Here is an 18,100-nt window from a genome sequence, read left to right on the forward strand (position 1 = left end):
ACTTTATGGCAATTTTCCATGTAAAAGCGCCTACTCTCCTGCACCATCTCACCCATCGAGGTACCCCTTCCAAGGAATTTTCTAAGCCACGCTTTTCTATTTAAACAGCTCTTGCAACATTACACGTTCTATAACCTCACCGGGCGTCCTTCTGTGAGCAAGTCTTATTTAACTTTGCCAAACATTATCGATTTGGCTTGACGAAGATAAGCCTTATTATCGAACCACTGGTAATCACACTCAGGTTTCTACTCAACCCTTGTTCGTTTTGCTCTGTTTTTCACAGTACTCCCACCTCCCATGCCTTCTCTCCACCTTTTAAATAAACAAAGATGCTTCGCCTTCTGAGCACCGGAGTATTTATGTTGTAAAATTTTAATATACAGCTTTTCTGAAATGATTAACAAAAGCGCTCGGTTTTGTCTTAAATATGGCGAAACCGTGATTCGCCGATAGGTTGGCAAACTGATCTGCAAAACTTTGTGTCGAGTCTGCCAAGGCATCTTCTTAGCTTAGAAAGATCGTGATGTCTTCGTGTTGGTTTGCGCCATAATGTACGCAAGGAGTCAGAAATAAATACACTTAGAAGACAGTTTTGTAGAACAATTTATTGCCTTCTTTTCTTTCCATATATGTAAAGAGTAGATCACAAAGGTCTAGTCAAGCCAGACCGAGAAGTGCTTACCTATCGCTGCAGCTACTCATGGTCTATTACTACTCCAACATGAGATGCAGCAACGCCCAATTCAACACATCAAAGAGGCAAGCGGGAAATGGAAACATGAACGTAGTTGGAAAAATTCTCTCGTGGGTGCGCAGTTAAAAGAAATAAAAGCATGGCGTAATAAAGAAGCATGATCAATTGTTCTTTCTTTGTGCGCCCAAAAAATTAGTTTGGTTTCCATCCATGGCGCAAACACTGATGAATTAGGGATTTACACAGAGCAAACGTAGAACAGACAGTAATGACAGTTGTAGCAAGGAGTCTACGATACCTTGCATTGCAACACCCTGTGTCTTTCAGCAGTGAGTGCTCTACCTCGTGAGCACCCGTTCGCTTCATGTAATAATTCGGTCACCAAACGTCATGTCTTCATGCATAGAATACATTTGCAAGATGTAGGATTAATTTAACGCAACAAAATATTTAGGTATCTCAAAAGAACCCCAGAGAACACTTTTTGGTAGGTCCATGGCCAACGCTTGTAACACCCAAGTTACGTGGTACCTGAGCCGAGAGAACGCGTTGCTTGCCACTGGGGCATCAAGGCCGGCTAGTACAGAAAACAACTGGATACAGCGACGGAAATATGTTCAAATAATTAATTTTGCATGCATGCTTTGCTGCCCACGGATTCAGTCATAAACACAAATATCAGCTCAATGCATGGAGCTATACTACAGGATAAAATAAAGAAATGATTATAGCATTTAATCCCCGCAACATGACAAGCTAACATGTCTCCTACTCGTCCCAGTGGTACGACTCTGTGAATGATCAGGATTGAAAGCGTTTGCAGTGTAGTTTTTTTGCATTTCTATTAAATTATTAAACATGGCTGTGATCTGCACTGTTAGGAGAATAAAACTCAATGTATTATTTTACAACAGAATATGCACCTTTACACAAGTGAATGTGCATCCTCAGTTTGTCGCGACCGAGAGCAAATTTTATTTTTCGACCACACAAGTAGCAAACCCGTTGCTGCAGACTCGTTCAGACTGCAAGCCCTGCGGGCCACAACAACATCCGCGACCGAGCGTAAACAACGGTAATGTTAGCGCGCCACACAGAAACGAAATATATAGTACGCCTCTCTTAGTACCCTCAACAACGCGGAGAGTTTCTTTAGCGAAAACAAAACTCTCACCTTACTACTAAAGCACCGCTCCGAACACCCTCTCACGCCTGGACTGTGGATCATGCTCATCAATATTCGCCGCAAATTGGCATCACTCAAACATTTTAATTATTTCATTCCTTGTCCTCATCATCAAATGTTATTTCTCAAGCAACAATGATTATTCGAAAATTATTTCCTCGCTATTGTTCATCACAGTATGCTTGTTACCATAATTCTGTATCCTCACTTAGTGTGCTAAATATAAATATATATCTGTGTTCACGTATTTATGTGTAATTATATATCTCCGGATAATTCACTCATCCTGTACATGTGCTAGTTGTGCCGCGAAATAACGACATGGCGATCGCTTTTGAAACAAACGTAACTGACAAAGTCACAAAATATAAAGAGCCTATCTATATTTTATGCTATATGCCTGCGCTTATAGTAGCGTAAGTCAACGATGAACGTTGCAAAGTTTGTTAAGAAAAAAATGCTCATAAACATGGCACAAAGTGACCTGCTCGGAAGAAAGTGCCTCACGCTGCCTCATGGCATCTCTTGCTTTTATTTCATATATTCATGTATTTACAGATATGTGCATGCGTGCGAGTAGATTATTCATGCTCTGAGAAGTATTAATTGCTTCCAATTGTTAAAAAAGTTACTCGACCCTTGAGCACAACTTTTGAGGGTATGGCGCGACGGCTCCAATATCCACTTTCTGTGGATCCCCTTTCGGATTCTTGTTCTTGCATATACATGTCCTTTGCCACTCATAATCCCCACTTCCTAATTTGCGCATATATTATCTGACATGACATACCAAAGCTGTCATATCACTTGTGAGACCAGGTATGAATCCTCGCTTTAATCAAGCCGCAACAGCGTACCTGCGCGGCCTACGTTAGTCTGCCTGACCTGAGACCCTAGGAGTACCGTAGTGTTCAGTTCATATCTGACTCTCCTGACCCAAAAGAGGAGTCCTAGTTTGCCGCTCCTGCTGACTTAGCCAAGTAATGTGCCCTCATGATGTCACTCAACCCGCTAACCAATCAGTGACTGCTCATGTTATCTGCGAACTACAACCTGTCGATTACCAACAAATCTGCCAGCAGTCTCGCTTTGTTTCTCACCTTGGTTCATTTTGGTATCTTTCATACCTCAAGCATTGGTCCGATTGGTATTTCCGCTGCTTGCGACTTAAAAATCTGCTAGTTACATCGCCATCAAATCCCTGACTTGATTGCTGTTAAATGAAGTTATAGCCTACCAATTTCCGCAAAATCTACGGCAGCTGAGCTAGAAGCCGGATTGGCGTAGCAGTTTATATGCATTCTGGCAGTTTGGTAGAGCACGTGCTCTATGATACACCTACGGATTTTAATTTAGGATGAATGTTTCTTGTTTTGAAAAGATGGTTTTACGTGTTCGCTACCCACACTTTGCATTTCACAATATCCTCCGGTTGTGTTCATTCAAAACGTATTAGTTTTATTTTATGCTTTTTGTTTACAAATACTTGGCTTTTTGGTTTTGAAATCAAAAACATTCCTATAATGTGAAGTATCTTTTGTGCCTAGGTGAAACTTTCAACAGCATTCCAGTGCGTTTGCTATATCGTTGCTGGCAAACGCAACGACACTTTCTCCGTCGATCACAATGCGTCGTGTTGTGTGGCACTGCATTTATTGCAACGTTCACTAAGCACTAAGCTCACTGCTCACTAAACTGCACAGGCTCTAAAAGCCCTCACTGCAACTAACGACCTTTTTCGATAAGCAAGCTTTCTGACTGCGACTGCTCAACCACACTGAAAATTCATCCCACTCTTTCACGTACCTCCTTTGACGACAGCACACTGGTCCTATAAGACAATGGCATACGTGGAATAGCGCTCACGCGTTGTCCATAAGGTTTATTAGCAATCGCAAGACAGTGCTCAACTATGGTAAGCCTGTTAACCAGTGTTCCACTTCTCATCTTCAGTTTCATGGCTGGCGTACAGCCCACATCTCATGATATGTGACATCGAATTGGAAAGGAAGTTCAATATTTAAACCTACAAAAATCAGTAAAGTTGCTCAAAAGGCTCTTTAAGAAGTCTCCCGGGTAAATCTTATCAAACCTTCAGATTCCTTCAAGCCTGCGCTGCCAAATGTTTTCATAACACTCAGTTGAGAGCCATTCCCTCTACTGTACAATGATAATTTTCCTGACATGGATCATTTATCAAAATTATCTGTCCCTCAACCATCAAGTACAGATGCCGCTACATTTTATTTTATTTTTTTTAACGGTTCGGCAGTGCACCAAATTGCTTTGACCTTCCCAACGATAGTAAAGGTGTTTACGTAATCTTTAAGCCAACAGTTTTCATACAATTTTTATTTACGCATTAACTTTTAACCTTACAAACAAACGCCCTTCAACGTGGGCACAATGAATACTAGGATATGCGAAAACGGTGGATTGCGAGGTAAGGCTTGAGTCAGAAAGAGTATATACAATATGTCATCTTACACTTGAGCTGGTACAAAGTATTTGGCTGCGTGGGAAGGCAGGAAACCCTGGTGCATGTTTACAACTCGGTACAAGCAAGACAAGGGGAAAAAGAAGATGCAGGTGATATTCCCTTGTGCAGGTTTTCTGTTCTCCTTAAAGGTCTCTTTTGATACAATACTGACACAAAAATGGCACGACTGGAAAGAGTTATTACAGAACGGGAGCAACTCTACATAGCTACGAACAAGATCACACATCCGTCCCCCCTCAAATAGCGAGGTGAGCCTTTCAGTCGTGTGGTCTTCGTTTGTACAACAGTGTGCTAGCCTTGGGGAGACAGCGATAGTCTAAATTAATAGTAGTCGCGTTGTTTCCCATCCGCTTTTGATTTGTGGAGAATGGTATTTATGCGCAAACAAACAAATACTTCGGAGGAATGTGGCAGCTAGAAGGTGGGCAGGAAGCGTTATAATCAGCCTTAATGGATCTGTTTTGTTGCTGATTAGTTGCAAAGATATTATGTGTGGTTTGTTTTTCACTTCGCCTCTTACTTTTGGGGTTAAGAGTTCTCATTGCTGTTCTGAAGCATGGAAGTTTGTTTTACAGCCCAGAATAAAAAGGCGAATGTTTCACACGCATGCAGTCTGCGTAGATGATCCTGTAAGTCGTCTACGGCTGCTCATCATGTGTTCATACATCGCGTTTTCAAATTTGTATATAGGAATTTGTATTGGGAAGTATGTCTGTGAAATATTCAGTTCACGCGTTCGTGGATTCATGAACATACCTCTACAACCAGCCCAAAAGTGGCAATCTTCAGCTATGTGCAACAAACATTGATATTATTGATATTGATATTGACTGATATGAGGAAATGTTGATATTAGTTCTGTAAGATTACCAAAACCATGGGCCTTTTTTTATATTGCGAAGCAGCGGAGCGTCCGCAGTACTCCGAACGGTTCCAGACAAAACTGGTTTTAAATAGAATACGCTTATCACAGACAGCTGATAACTGAAAGGAAGGGCGCTATCTGATTTGGTGCACGTGATAGATACGCAATGTCAAACCACACAGTTATTCATGAAACAGTCGGGAAGAAAATATTTTAAGCACATTTCAAATGTATGTGTTCGCAGTCACTCTCATCACGACAGGTAAAGTGCGAGATATCACCCCACTGTGTGTCACTGTTACAACAAGAGTCGCAAGTTAACATATTTATATCGCGCGCGGAAGCAGCCTCGCTGATACGGCTGGTAATATAAAACAGTCAACAACTTTGGGGTGTGCGTAAGACGAAGAGATTAAAAGATTTCTGCACAAATTTACACTTAACTTCTTAGCTCTAACTACAGCTTCACCTGCTGTTCTTTCTGCTAAATACAAGCACACTCGTGCATAGCACCGATGGAAGCACGCACCGCACAAGCCTTTGCCAAAAATACTCTTATCGTCAACATCCTTTTCAATCCACAGCGGCTCTATTGCGGCGCTTTTGTCACCAGCACTTTATTTCTCTGAGGAGCAACTAAATAGAGATAAACTTCAGCCTTTCTTGAGTAGAATCTTGAGCAATCCGAGAGGGAACCAATTTTGAGCATTCAAAACTGATTACATAAATATGTGCCGCAAGAAATAATTGTTTTCTGTTTATAATTTTTTCTAATTGGTTTTCCTTTTAGCGTACAAATAATATAATGCCAATGTCCTTCTTAAATGTAGTGTAGAAATGATAAAAAAAATTAGTTCGTTTTCGCGAACAGTTTATTCCCTCTCACCTCGCACAGCAGCGCAAATACGCAAGTGTAGACAAAATCATGTGTAACAGACAAAAGTATCTATTCGCAGCTCCTATGCTTCAAGGAGAAGCTAAAATCAAAGAAACAAGAGCTTCCTCTTGGCCGCTACGTGGTGCTGGTGAATTGCGCCTGGAAGGTCTGCGCACCTTTGGCAAAGACTGTTCGCTTCTCTTCACGCACAAAGAAAGGAGAGACAAAAATATGTAGTCTATATATAGGTATCTCTCGGCGCAACTTAACTACAATACTTTGATGCAGCCTAGGAAAAGAAAACATTTTACGCAAAGGAGCAGTCAAAATAGTTTCATTCCGGCTTGTTTGGTGAAGTGCCTTAAAGGGACATCGTGTACAGCGCCAGCCAATTACGGTTTTCAACAAAAATCGATTTTCAAGTTCCTTCTATGCATTTCCTTTTATCTGGCAGCAAAAAAGAGAAAAGAAAAGCAAATAGTCCTACTACTGAAAAACTTGAATAAAAGAATTTTCCCACTGTACAATTCCAACTGACGATGTCTAACCGAAGATGACTCATTTCAGCCATTTTGAAGTAAACAGCGGCATGACATAGTATCCGGCCTTTGTGACGAACATTTGTGGCCGACGCGCTCATTTTAGTTGCTAAATCGGCCGGTGAGGGCGACATCGACTTATCAATTTTGGTGTTTTCAACTTTACTAAAGCTCCGTTTTCTGCTAATTCAGTTTCTGTCTTGTTAGAAAGCGGTGGTTTCTCACTAGATATTACCTTCAATTTGCTCCCAGTGTCCCTTTATGACAATGACAATGTTTTGTATGACAATGCAGCTAATTGCGAACATTTGGTATGGTGACTTCGAAGCGAACGCGTGATGATATATTAGACATTAAAATTGTGCTCGTCAGTTCGTAACATTATTATTATTCGCTGAACCCTGCCAGTCTCTCTTCCAAAGCTGTAAATAACAAAGCTGTACATATATTTGTCGAACTACTCGAAATAACGCTAGTACTAACGGCGCATTCACGTGGTTAATAATGATAAGGGTCGAATTGATAGGGATGCGACAAACGAGACAAACTGTACAGTAATGCACCACAGTACCACGCTATACAAGAAACTGTGTAGTACCGATTTCAAGAATGAAAAAAAAATATATAATTCTTCTCGAATGCAAACGCAATGCAGCAACAGTTTGTTTACAACGTCCTACTCCCAAGAAATTAGCGTTCGTTTTAAAATTTATTTCTTTAATCAAGTGAGGGGAATGCGAATAAATTATGGCCAGGATTCCGCGCCAGAAAATGTAAACTGTGAGATCAATACTGATCGGTGTTCCGTCACGTCCCTAAAACAGCGACACGGATAAGGACTAATCCTAGCCGCGACATTGGCTTGCGCCCAGCTAGCTTGCAGCGCGGAAGACCATGAAAGAATGCTAAAGATGAAGACGATCTCCTCAAGTCGTAAACGGATGAAGATGAAGAAGTTAATGTGCTCTACTGAAACCAGCTTGCGACAAAAATTTTCGTTATCAGTGCTGAGCAAGTGAGGACCACACTCACTTAATCCTAGTAATTCCAAAAGCCAGGAGGTCACCTGGTCAAAAACAAAATAGTCACCTTGCCTACCTTTTAGCGGCATGATTGGCATAGATTACTGCACCTCGAAGAGTCTTTCAAGGTTGCTTTTGTAGTTAGTAACTTTAAAGGTGCGTCTCATTAACGTTTAAAAACAAAAAAAAATTATTGCATCAACACTGCAAAGAGCAGTGCTGGGAGTATTGGATTGCGCCAAAGTTGGTCCTCTATCTACAAGGGTGCTAATGTTATCTCCATTGCAGGGGACTCAGAGCTTCGTGTTACATCTCTTTACATTACTACAAAACGGCAATCCCGTTAAAAGGCTCGCGACGAGCCATCATACGATAACATATTTATAGCTACGAAGAGATATGTACAAGAATAGGAAAATAGCGGCTTACACCCAGGTGCTTTAACGCACGTTCTTACGGCTTGCAATGCTGTCTATTGCTCAGGGCCATACCGCAGATGCACCAACCACGCCAGGTACTGTGCAAAATATCATTGTGGTCACAAGCCTTGTCTCCATGGTACCTTAAGCCCACAGCCGCCGAAGAAAGTAGAAATATAATCACTCCGTCGTCACTACTATGTCTCAGCAAGGCGTCTCGTTGATAGGTAAGCTGGCTCTCCTCCTCGGGTTGTCGTCGTCTCGTGCCGGGGTAACACGAATCATCAGGCGTCTAGAGCCAGTACCGACGATCTCCTCAACGTCCGACTCCTCGGCAAAGTCGCTCAGTTCTTCGAGCGAGGCGGCCTCCTCTCCCTGTAGTCGCCGCTGTATGATGCCACCCATCATCTGGTAGTCGGCCGCCTCGGCGTCCCTCAGGATCTCGGTCTCAGCCGCTATGGCTGCCACCATGGGCGTCGGAGCCGGCGAGGTGGGACTCTCGGGCGGCGGCAGAAGGCATGCCGTGCTCTCCAGTTCGTCCGTAATGCTGGTGTACTCACCCCGCAGCGCCGACAAGAAGGGTGCCCGCGACGAGGTCGCCGGTCGCGGTTCGGTCCAGCGGCTTACGCAAGACATTCCCCGTTCCAGGCGAGCTTGTCTCGCTGCTGCCTGGTGCTGTTGGAGTTGAGGGTCGGCAGTGGAGCCGCCCATTTCGGGCTGACAAACGCTCTGCCAGCGCTGGAGGTTTTTGCGCTTCTGCGCAGCCAAATCGAGCACTTCATTGGTGGCGACCGTAAGCTGACGGCTGAGTCGCTGGTGTGCTGTCCGCCTTCGAACGGAGCCGGCGCGACGCCTGCCCGAACCTTGCCGCACGAGAAGATCTGGCGGTGCCACCGTAGTGCCGTCCGGCGCTGAAAGAGCTACCATCACCGGCCGCTTAGGAGAAACAGGCGGAGGCTCTTCCGTCCTTCTTGCCTCGCTGGTCTGCTCCGCCGATTCCGATGGCTGGGGAGGCAGCGATGGCGGTGGTGACGGCGTCCTGGGGCTGTAGTCGGTAGGACTCGCCGTGTGGTCAGTCTCGGCCGAAAGACTAGGGCTGTCTTCATCCAGTTCTTGCGCCTCGAGCAGCCGTTGCACAGAGGCAGAGATCTGTTCCGAGAGGTGCTCCAATTGGTTGAGCCGGATGTCCAAGCCCTGGATGGTGGCGTTGGCCTTCATCTCCCACTGGTGGATGTCTTCCACTCTCTGAGACATGGCGTCCACTCTGCGCAAATTTGATGTTGTGAAATCATTCACAGAGAGATAAAGAGCACTTTCAACCTACCTGCGAGAATAAGTCATTACAGTTTCTTTAAAAGTGTGTTACTTAGCACAGTCATAATTATGCAGATTAACAGTTCAATGCGCAATTTGTGACTTTCTTTTTCAGTCCCTGTGTTAACTAAACTGGAGCATCATTCTCATTCAAATACGCAGCAGGACTTGAGGCAATCAGTTACGTTTTTTCATCAAAGGTTTTTAATTATGTTTGCTGTTATAAACAAAAAAAAAGAACAATATATGCGGAAACAGGAGACAGAGAGGATAGACGGAGGAAAGAACTTAGATGTGTTTAAGGCGAAGTGTTTACAAGGGATGCTTATGGTATTGCCAAAAACTAGCATCAAACACGCGAAGAAGGATAAAATTGCTGATGCTTGCGGCAACGAGCGGTCACCTTTCCGTGGTGGTGAACACTCGGTTCTCGGTGGTCATCTGCTGCTGCACTTCCTGCTCGCGGAAGTAACCCTCCACGCACTCCTGCTCAAAGTCGTGGATGCGTTCGATGTCAGGCTCGTCCAAGAAGAGCTTGAGGCCATGGTCGAAGGTGCGACTCTTGCCCTTCCACCAGCGCACACCGCACTTGACGGCCAGGTGCAGGTGCGAAATTACGATCAGCGGAGGTGGCAGCAGCGGCTTCTGCTCGTACTCCATGACCACCGTGAACCGCTGAGATTTCCATACGTGCTGAGAGATGGCGTTCACCTCGATGAAGATGTTACTGTGCGAAAATAAGAGAACTGGCCTTTTGTACTCATGGCATCTCTATCCATTAGTTATTCTTTGTAAAAGTTTATTTACTTATATATTTGTATTCGACGAGCAAAATCAGTTGCCTCATATTTGCGCCTTATTGCCGTCTTATCACTACGAAACAATGCGTTTATTGTTACAATACAATGCATACAATGCTTATTGTATGCTGTTATTGTTCCCTTCTTCCTCTAGGTTTAGGTCACTGACACGGATGACGGAAAAGGCTTTACAGCCACTGACTGGGAGTTGAGAAAGGTGTAGTTGTATTGAGGCGCAACGAAAGAAAAAAGTAACGGCTTCATGTACCGGTTGGGCTCCAAATTAGCTACAGAGTAAATTATAACTACGTTAAAGCTATAGCGCTCGTGATAGGCTAGTAATAAAAAGATGACTCCCTTACTTGAACACAGCGATGAGCAGGTTGACTAGTAGAATGTTGGCGACCAACAAGTAGACGGCCATTATTGCTGGATTTATCCAGCTCCCCGGTTGGCATGTGTATTCGCCTGGCTCCCCATCGTTTGTGCAGACAGCTGCAAGCAGCGTGCACGAAATTATCTGCTAACTACGCACAGAAAGACCTACTAAAGAGCTACTAACTAGCTTGAAACGTGCAGCCGAATTACCGAAAAACTAGCGGAAAGCCTTTCGAAATGTTTCTTTGTTGTGCACTTTATGAGGCTGCTATGCTAACCCTGAGCCACGCAAGAGCAAATTGGCTAAAATGCATGTGGTCCTTTAGCTATCGTATGTGGTTTCACTAAGACCTCTGCAGCTGCTTTTATTGATCTTATTCCACGGTCAAACCTAATAACTGTGCTCGATGTGAAATTTGCGCGGTGGTGAATATTATATTTACATCTTTAGTAACTTTATTCAGAGGTTAGTTGTTTTATACTGCTTTCATTTATAGAAGAAACTTCTACCTGTATTTGGGAACATTGCAGCTTGCCGTTATTCAAGAATTTTCAATACAGCTGCCTCGGATAGCCAGTCCCGAAGTACCACATGAAGGGTACGGAAATCATGCGGACAATATAGTGCTGTCTACTTTTTTCCCATAGCCTTTACGTGCAAATCATAGCTGGTGCTCCTTCCTATGGCGAAAGAAAGCAGAGCGCTTCCTTTTTTATTTCTTTACCGCTTCAAAGGACTATCACATATTTCGGCTTCTCCTTACACCTGTCACACTCAGTCGTTAGTGCACGATGCTATGCAGTGTTCTTATACACGATATGCAGCATTCACTGTCCACATCGATCGGCAAAAACGTACGGTCTATGCTGTCAGCGAACACCTCGCCGTAGATCATCCAGTAAGGCATGAAGAAGATGTTCTTGATGAGACCCCATGATGCCGTCTCCTGTGGATGCAGGATGGATTGTCTCGCCACTCCGTAGCTCATCAAGATGACCAGCAGTAAAACCACGAAGTACATCATATTGATCACCTGCGACAATACGTCACACTCAGTGTCAGCTGCACCACCGATGAAATTTATTTCATTTTTGGTGATGCAGATAATTCTTCAATATTTTCCTACCAAAGTTTAAATCCTAGTGACCATGACATGCATGGGCTAAGAGTGTGCGACAAGTAAGGTATCCTAAGCCTTAAAATCACATTTGATAGCGATATTAAACGGGCCTGTGCAGAATAACAATATTGATCATTATTATCAACCTACAGGCAAATAAAAATAAAAACACTAAACGTTATACATTTCTCATATCCTCTCTTAAGCCTTGCAGACAGCTTTCACACTCACAAATTCACTATGTTTTGCCTATCGCGGGATTTAGGAGCACAATTGGCACGAGAAAAGCTTTAAAGAAGATACTTATTAATGTAGTGTGACTACATCTATGCAATGTTTCCAGGATTATTTCGGGAATTTATTATTCGTTCATGGTCAATGTACTGTTCACTGCGATAATTGTCAGCGCAAAAGGCAACAAACATGCAGCACTAGTCTTCTATCGTGGCGCTCACCCTCCCCATCTGAACCGTTGCTCTTTAACGGAACATAAAACAGACCATATGCTTCTCCAAAATATTTCCACGAAAACTGTTGCGTGAAGCAACAAGTAGAAAAGGCGAAAACAGAAGGTTGGTATATGAAAGCCTATTCCGTTTCTTGCTTGGCAACGTGATCTGTGTTTCATTTAGTATAAATTTGCCGATACAGTACAGTTTAACATCACAGAGCGTTGAAATATATATTAAAATATAAACCGCTAAAGAGCTTCCCTAATCAACAATATTCATTGTCGCGTGTGGGTATGTAATCACTATTCGACTAAGCCAGGAGCATTTGTAATGTCTTTAACGGTAAGCTTTAGTGTGCGACTTTCTACTTCTGCCTGCTAAAACTCCCACAAACGACATGCGACGGAATGAAGACAGGCCTGCGTACCATTTTTCCGATCATGGTGACGTAAGGGCCGAGGTATTTATTAACGCTGAGAATGTCCAGTAGCCGGATGTACCAATACATGACAGTGAGGCAGTACAGCAGCCGGCCTTCGGCGTGTGAGGACGCTGTGAAGCGCATGAACATTCCCACCAGGAAGACTCCGATGACGACCACATCGCACGGGTTCCACTTTTTCTCAGCCCACACGAGTATCTTCTGGGTGAAGTTCTCCGGCTCGGACATCACTGCCTGGCGGGAAACAGTTCAATCTTTGCTTAGTTCGACAAAACTGAGTATCTTCCTTCGCATGCCAAGCAAAAAAAAAAAATGTTTTGCAAAGCAAGAAAGCTGAAATCAATCCATCGAAGCTGCGCAGCTTTCACCTGTGCGGTATCAATTTAAAAAATGGCGTAGTGCGCTACATACAAGAAGAGAAATGAGAGAGAGGGAGAGAGAGAGAGAGAAAGAGGGAGAGAGAGAGATAAAAAGAAAGAGGAAGGGAGGGGGAGAAAGAGAGGAGAGAGAGATAGCCTGTAATGGCCATTATCCGTTATGGCTATTTTTGAAAGTCACGTACCTCGCGCACTTTCTCCACGGCTAAGGTGACAATGTAAGCGATGACGTAGACTTCTTGCCAGGTTGGCTCGGGGCGCATTTTGACGAGGACGACGTAAGTGAAGAAGCAGAGAAATATTGCGTACGCAATCTGGAAAAAAAATTAAAAAATGCATTTTCGGCTTTGAATTTATTAAGCTCTTCTTGAGGACTTGAACATCGCTTCGATTTCGTTGCTCTGCTTTACATAATCCGCTCTGCCTTAATGTAAGATAATAACAAGAACAAAACACCAATGGAAATAAACACTGTTTACAAATTAATGATTTTACTGTACATTGCACCAAACGGCATTTAGGGCATTTTCTGTCACGAACCCGACTAGTGGACCTAATGTTTTGCTCGGCCTCGGATAAGGCATTTTCCGTTTTAATTGACTGCAGGGAAAAATAAAGGCAGCAATTTCAAACGTTTTCTTTTTTTATTCGTGTTCGACACCTTTTCCAAGCACTGTAGTGTGTGCATACAGCTCTTTTCTTTCTGGCTGATGCCTCAGTGTTCTTATGCCAAGCAACATGAACTATTCTAAGAATACTGCCACGTATTCTTCTGTCACCCCGCACCTCCACCAGAATGTCACGTACACGGTGACTAAGGATACCAATGATAGCAGGGGGTAGCCCAGACACAACAACACAGACGCAAACGTGCAAGCGACCCTTTGTCGTCCTTTTCAACTTCGTCCTTTCACACCTCAGTCATGCGCCACCTGGCAACGCTAGGTGGCAATACGTAAGAAAGCTCATAATCACCCGTCACATAAGTCACGCATACTTACGGCGTGGCTCCAGAATTTTGTGACAGGCGCCGCGTAGAACTCGTATATCTTTCGACCGAGTTTGAGGGGCCGCTTTCGCGTGCGGATCTTTAGATAAGCTGCCTCGGTGTCCGCCGGGAAGAGGCTGCCGTTCTCGAGGCGATTGAAGACTGACGAGCACTTGCGGGACAGCGGGCCTCCGAGCGTGTCAGGGTCGAGGTTGATGACGCCTGGCGGGTTGAGCACTCCCCCTGGCGGGTCGTCCACGTCCGGGTTCGAGTCTTCTTCGTCGTCCTGCAGGTCCAAGTAGTGCTCCTCTTCTGTCTGCGGCATCAGCTGCAGCTCCTCCTTCGACTTAAACTCCAACCAGAGAATGGTCGGGGGAAACAGGAGCCCCAGGATCACCTGTTAGTGCCATGAAGAGCGCATATGCATGGACAGCTAAGCAAATCAAGTCCAATATTTTTACTCAGCCCGCACCACAAAGGCTCCTGACATACAATGTGTATGCTACAGCAGCTTATTATAGCCCGAGAAGTAGAGGCGCGGGGGGTGTAAGGAAGCTAATTAGGCATTAAAATTAAATCGGATCAACGACTGGATCTTACAGAAAGACTTATATAGAATGCCGACCTAACGACAACTTAATTTCACGGAAACGGAACCAACATTATTATCGGACGTTGCCTTGTCACTTCAGGTAATCCGTTTAAATTAATTCTATGTTGTATGGTAGACCCGGATTCCATCCCAGTGGACATTCGCATTTCAATCAGTTATGAAAATACTGTGTTAACTGACTGACAACCACGATCCAATACTAACCAAAATTTTTTTCGGGGCTCGCAAACGTTTTTTTTTTCCTTTTTTTTTTCTTTTGCTTCCATCAGATGCCGCTGAACGACTTAACGCTAAGATCTGAACGAGAATGAACGATTTCGTTCGTTGCTTCACTGTGCTTTTTTGGAGGGAATATGCGCACCTTGAGGCTGACATTCTTGCGGGTCCGGAGAGCACCCATCCACAGCTCGGCAAGCAGCATCTGGTTCGCGGTGTGAGCCAGGAATCCGCTGTGGTTGGCGGCCACGGCGAGGCCCAAACAGGTCTGCTTACTCCAGTTTTGTAGCTCATGCGTCAGCATCTGTAGTGTCGTGTTCTCGTCTTGCCGGTAGCAGTAATCGAGAAGGTCCAAGGCGAGCTTCTCGAACTCCCTGCATAAGCCCCCCATACGCCTTGTATATTGAATTGATATCACCGAGGGGCTTCTCCGATCACAAGTTCCGATTTGTACGTCAAAGAAATACAGTATCATAACACGCCACTTAGTGACGGTCGGTTGTATTCCTACTACTACTATCCGAAAACTTATTTCCAATCTTAAACACAAGTTAGGTGCTAAGTAGCATTTTGCTCGAAGCCCTGCGCAGAAGATTTATCCTGATTAACTCCGATTGATAAGCGCCTGTATTCACCTCCTCATCCATCACGCGCCATGCCGGGGACTCACCTCTCCAGCGCATCCAAATGAATGCGCTCATTACCTCCTCCCGCCTTTCCTCTTGCTATCGATCGGACCCCTTCTTTCCCACCTGCCCTTCCACCTTTGTCTCTTAAGCTGCCCGGCTGCTCAGCAGGCAGATTCTTATCCCTCTCCTCCCATGACCACCTGGCACGACTGGCTTGGTGCTGAAGTGGAAGAACAGCGTCGACATGGTGAGCCTGCGATTTCTGGCCGAATAAAAATGTTATGCTATTAAAACTAGTACTACTACTGCTGCTACTACGAAAGCTTCATAAGCTGCTCGGAAAGAAATATGAGCTTTGTGGAGAAACTGAAAAATAAATGTGAGCCGATAGCTGTACCACGAGCGCATTCTGGAAAAGACGACAGAAAACCAACGGGGAAGGACGCATTCACAAGCATAAGTGCAGAGAATGACGCTAGAAGTCACTGTGTACTTCTCCTTGTGAATGCTATATTTCTGTTGCCATGCACAAACTGGCCCATCAAGCTATGCTTCTTCAATACTTCTGCAACAGGAACGCGATTACATCCGAAAGGCTTGTTTTCCAGTGCTAATAATGACTCTGCAACGCAAACGCAATTTCTTGATTAGTATATTAAACTCACACTCGATTTCGTTTGTACGCACCTGTATGAGCGCCTAACCCTAGTATTCTCTCTATTTATACCTTCAATACCATTCTAACAGGGTAAACTATGCCCTTCCCAGGGCACATTCCGCTCCACGGAAGATGATCGTAAGCATTCCCAACATCACGCGTTTGGCGTAGCCTCCGGCTTACCGGGCATTTTGCCTCAGCTCATCAGAAGCGTCCGCTTCAAGGTCGTCTTGCGCCGCCTCGTGTGCCATGGCCCAATAGAGGCGGCTAGCCACGAGGGACTTGACGATGGCCTCCTCGCCGTTTTGCCACATGAAGATGGCCATGCGCTGGCGCTTCATCAGCACCGCCCAGATGAGCAGCTCGTTGAAGGGATGCGAGAACGTCGACTCGGAGCCCAGGAGAGCCAGGGAGGCCTCTGTATTTAGCGCCGTGTGCAGCGTAGGAGCCTGCGTGCCGAACGCACAGAAATAGTCAGTGTCCTTCAGCCCCGCGTTTCCGTTCTAGACTCCATTTTATTTGGACTAAATACTTGATGACCTACAAGTCAAACCTACCACTTAAAGCCACTCCTGGTTATAACCTCGTTGTTTTTGCCGTAAAAAGCTTCAAGAATGTCTGCAGGAACACTTTCTAAATAATAAACATCCCCGAATGATCATATTTCTGCCGAATCAGAGGGGTTTTCTAGTACCCAGAATGGTAATAAACCAAACAATAGCAAAAAGCAATGTTTTCTAACTGTATTTTATTTTTATTTTATGAACTCCGCAAACAGGCAAGCATCGATAAAACTCAATGTCGTGGGAGACCAACCGTGGACATTCGGCGCATAACCGTAGAGTATAGGTTCCTGAACTTGCGGCGGCAGTAGGCCGACCGGTAGGCTCCACCCATGAGCTTTTCCACCACCAGGCCGATGTCGTAGAGGGTGTACCGGTAGCCGGACGGAAGATTCTGCGAACCGCAGCACCTTTCAGTGGCACTTCTCCTCGGATACGTGGGAGCATACTGTAATACTGAGGCATGCAGGAGCCCATTTACGACCGCTGCCTTCAGTATTTATACACAGTGCGCTAAATACAACGACACATTTAACTATGACGAATAAAACGGCAGCCATATGACCTTCTCCTTGATCACCTGAGCAAAGTGTTTTGCTGTCGCACGAACAAGCTACCTTTTAGCTCTGTTGCACAGGCAGTGCGTCCTTACATAATTTATGACTGCCGCGTGTTGCTGAGTGCATTGGATAAGCACGGCCAAACTGTTCGATGGGCGTTATTTCCCGTTAAACACTTCATCGTTGCTGCAGCAAAAAGCGACAGGAAGTGACGGCAGTGAGGAGTACACCATGTAAATAAAAGAAACGAACTAACGCAGGAAAGGAACAATAATGAGACATGTTGCATTCAATGGACCATAATCCTTGTTTGAGGAATGAGACAGGAAGGAACTGCGACATAGATAGGCGCGCATTATTCGCTTTATTTTCATTTTTTTATATTTCCATTGAGTGTCTCACTGCCGACCATCGGAAACTTTTCAAGTTTCTTTTTTTTAGCTATGCATTTTGGTATAGGAGAGCGCAGTGCTACGTGCCCTGCCCCTCGTCTACGCTGTTTATCTGAGCAAGGCTTGTCGAAAGGCATTTCTTGAACATTTTTCACATAGCGTTATGATTTAATAATGTGAAGGCTACTATAGACATGACCAAAGAATTAAGCCTCAGGTACAGAGTGGATGTGTCCACCTTATTGCTCGCGCTGAGGAAGGAAGGAAAAAAAAAAGAAGAAGCGTAACGCTAGTAATTATCTTCCAACAATAAACTAAATGTAAAGAATAAGAAGAGTACATGGGAAATAAGAAGGACACAAGGGTGCGTATGGTTTTTTCTTTAACTGCGTCCTCGTCCTGTGCTGCTGAAATTTCTGTTTATTGATCCCGTATCCAGAAGCCTAACAAGCACAATTATCGTCTTTTACTTGATTTTTCTCCAGATAAATT

At 44.5% G+C, this 18,100-nt stretch overlaps 1 protein-coding gene across 1 annotated transcript in view; it reads right to left on the bottom strand.

The window, feature by feature from the left end:
• Window positions 1–8,024: 8,024 nt before the first annotated feature.
• Window positions 8,025–18,100, bottom strand: part of Trpm (transient receptor potential cation channel, subfamily M) — a 66,302-nt gene continuing 56,226 nt past the window's right edge. Inside the window, exons 13-23 of the mRNA XM_084592150.1 lie at window positions 16,910–17,050; window positions 16,277–16,542; window positions 14,952–15,180; window positions 14,216–14,374; window positions 13,991–14,149; window positions 13,171–13,303; window positions 12,598–12,842; window positions 11,457–11,631; window positions 10,582–10,714; window positions 9,823–10,146; window positions 8,025–9,369 (exon numbers count right to left, since the gene is read on the bottom strand). Of these exons, the coding sequence (XP_084448276.1) occupies window positions 8,310–9,369; window positions 9,823–10,146; window positions 10,582–10,714; window positions 11,457–11,631; window positions 12,598–12,842; window positions 13,171–13,303; window positions 13,991–14,149; window positions 14,216–14,374; window positions 14,952–15,180; window positions 16,277–16,542; window positions 16,910–17,050 (3,024 nt within the window). The 3' untranslated portion in view covers window positions 8,025–8,309. The remainder of the gene's footprint in view (window positions 9,370–9,822; window positions 10,147–10,581; window positions 10,715–11,456; window positions 11,632–12,597; window positions 12,843–13,170; window positions 13,304–13,990; window positions 14,150–14,215; window positions 14,375–14,951; window positions 15,181–16,276; window positions 16,543–16,909; window positions 17,051–18,100) is intronic.

The sequence above is a fragment of the Amblyomma maculatum genome, chromosome 2, assembly GCF_055883805.1.
Source record: "Amblyomma maculatum isolate TAMU_Amacu chromosome 2, ASM5588380v1, whole genome shotgun sequence".
NCBI classification, from domain to species: Eukaryota; Metazoa; Arthropoda; class Arachnida; order Ixodida; family Ixodidae; genus Amblyomma; species Amblyomma maculatum.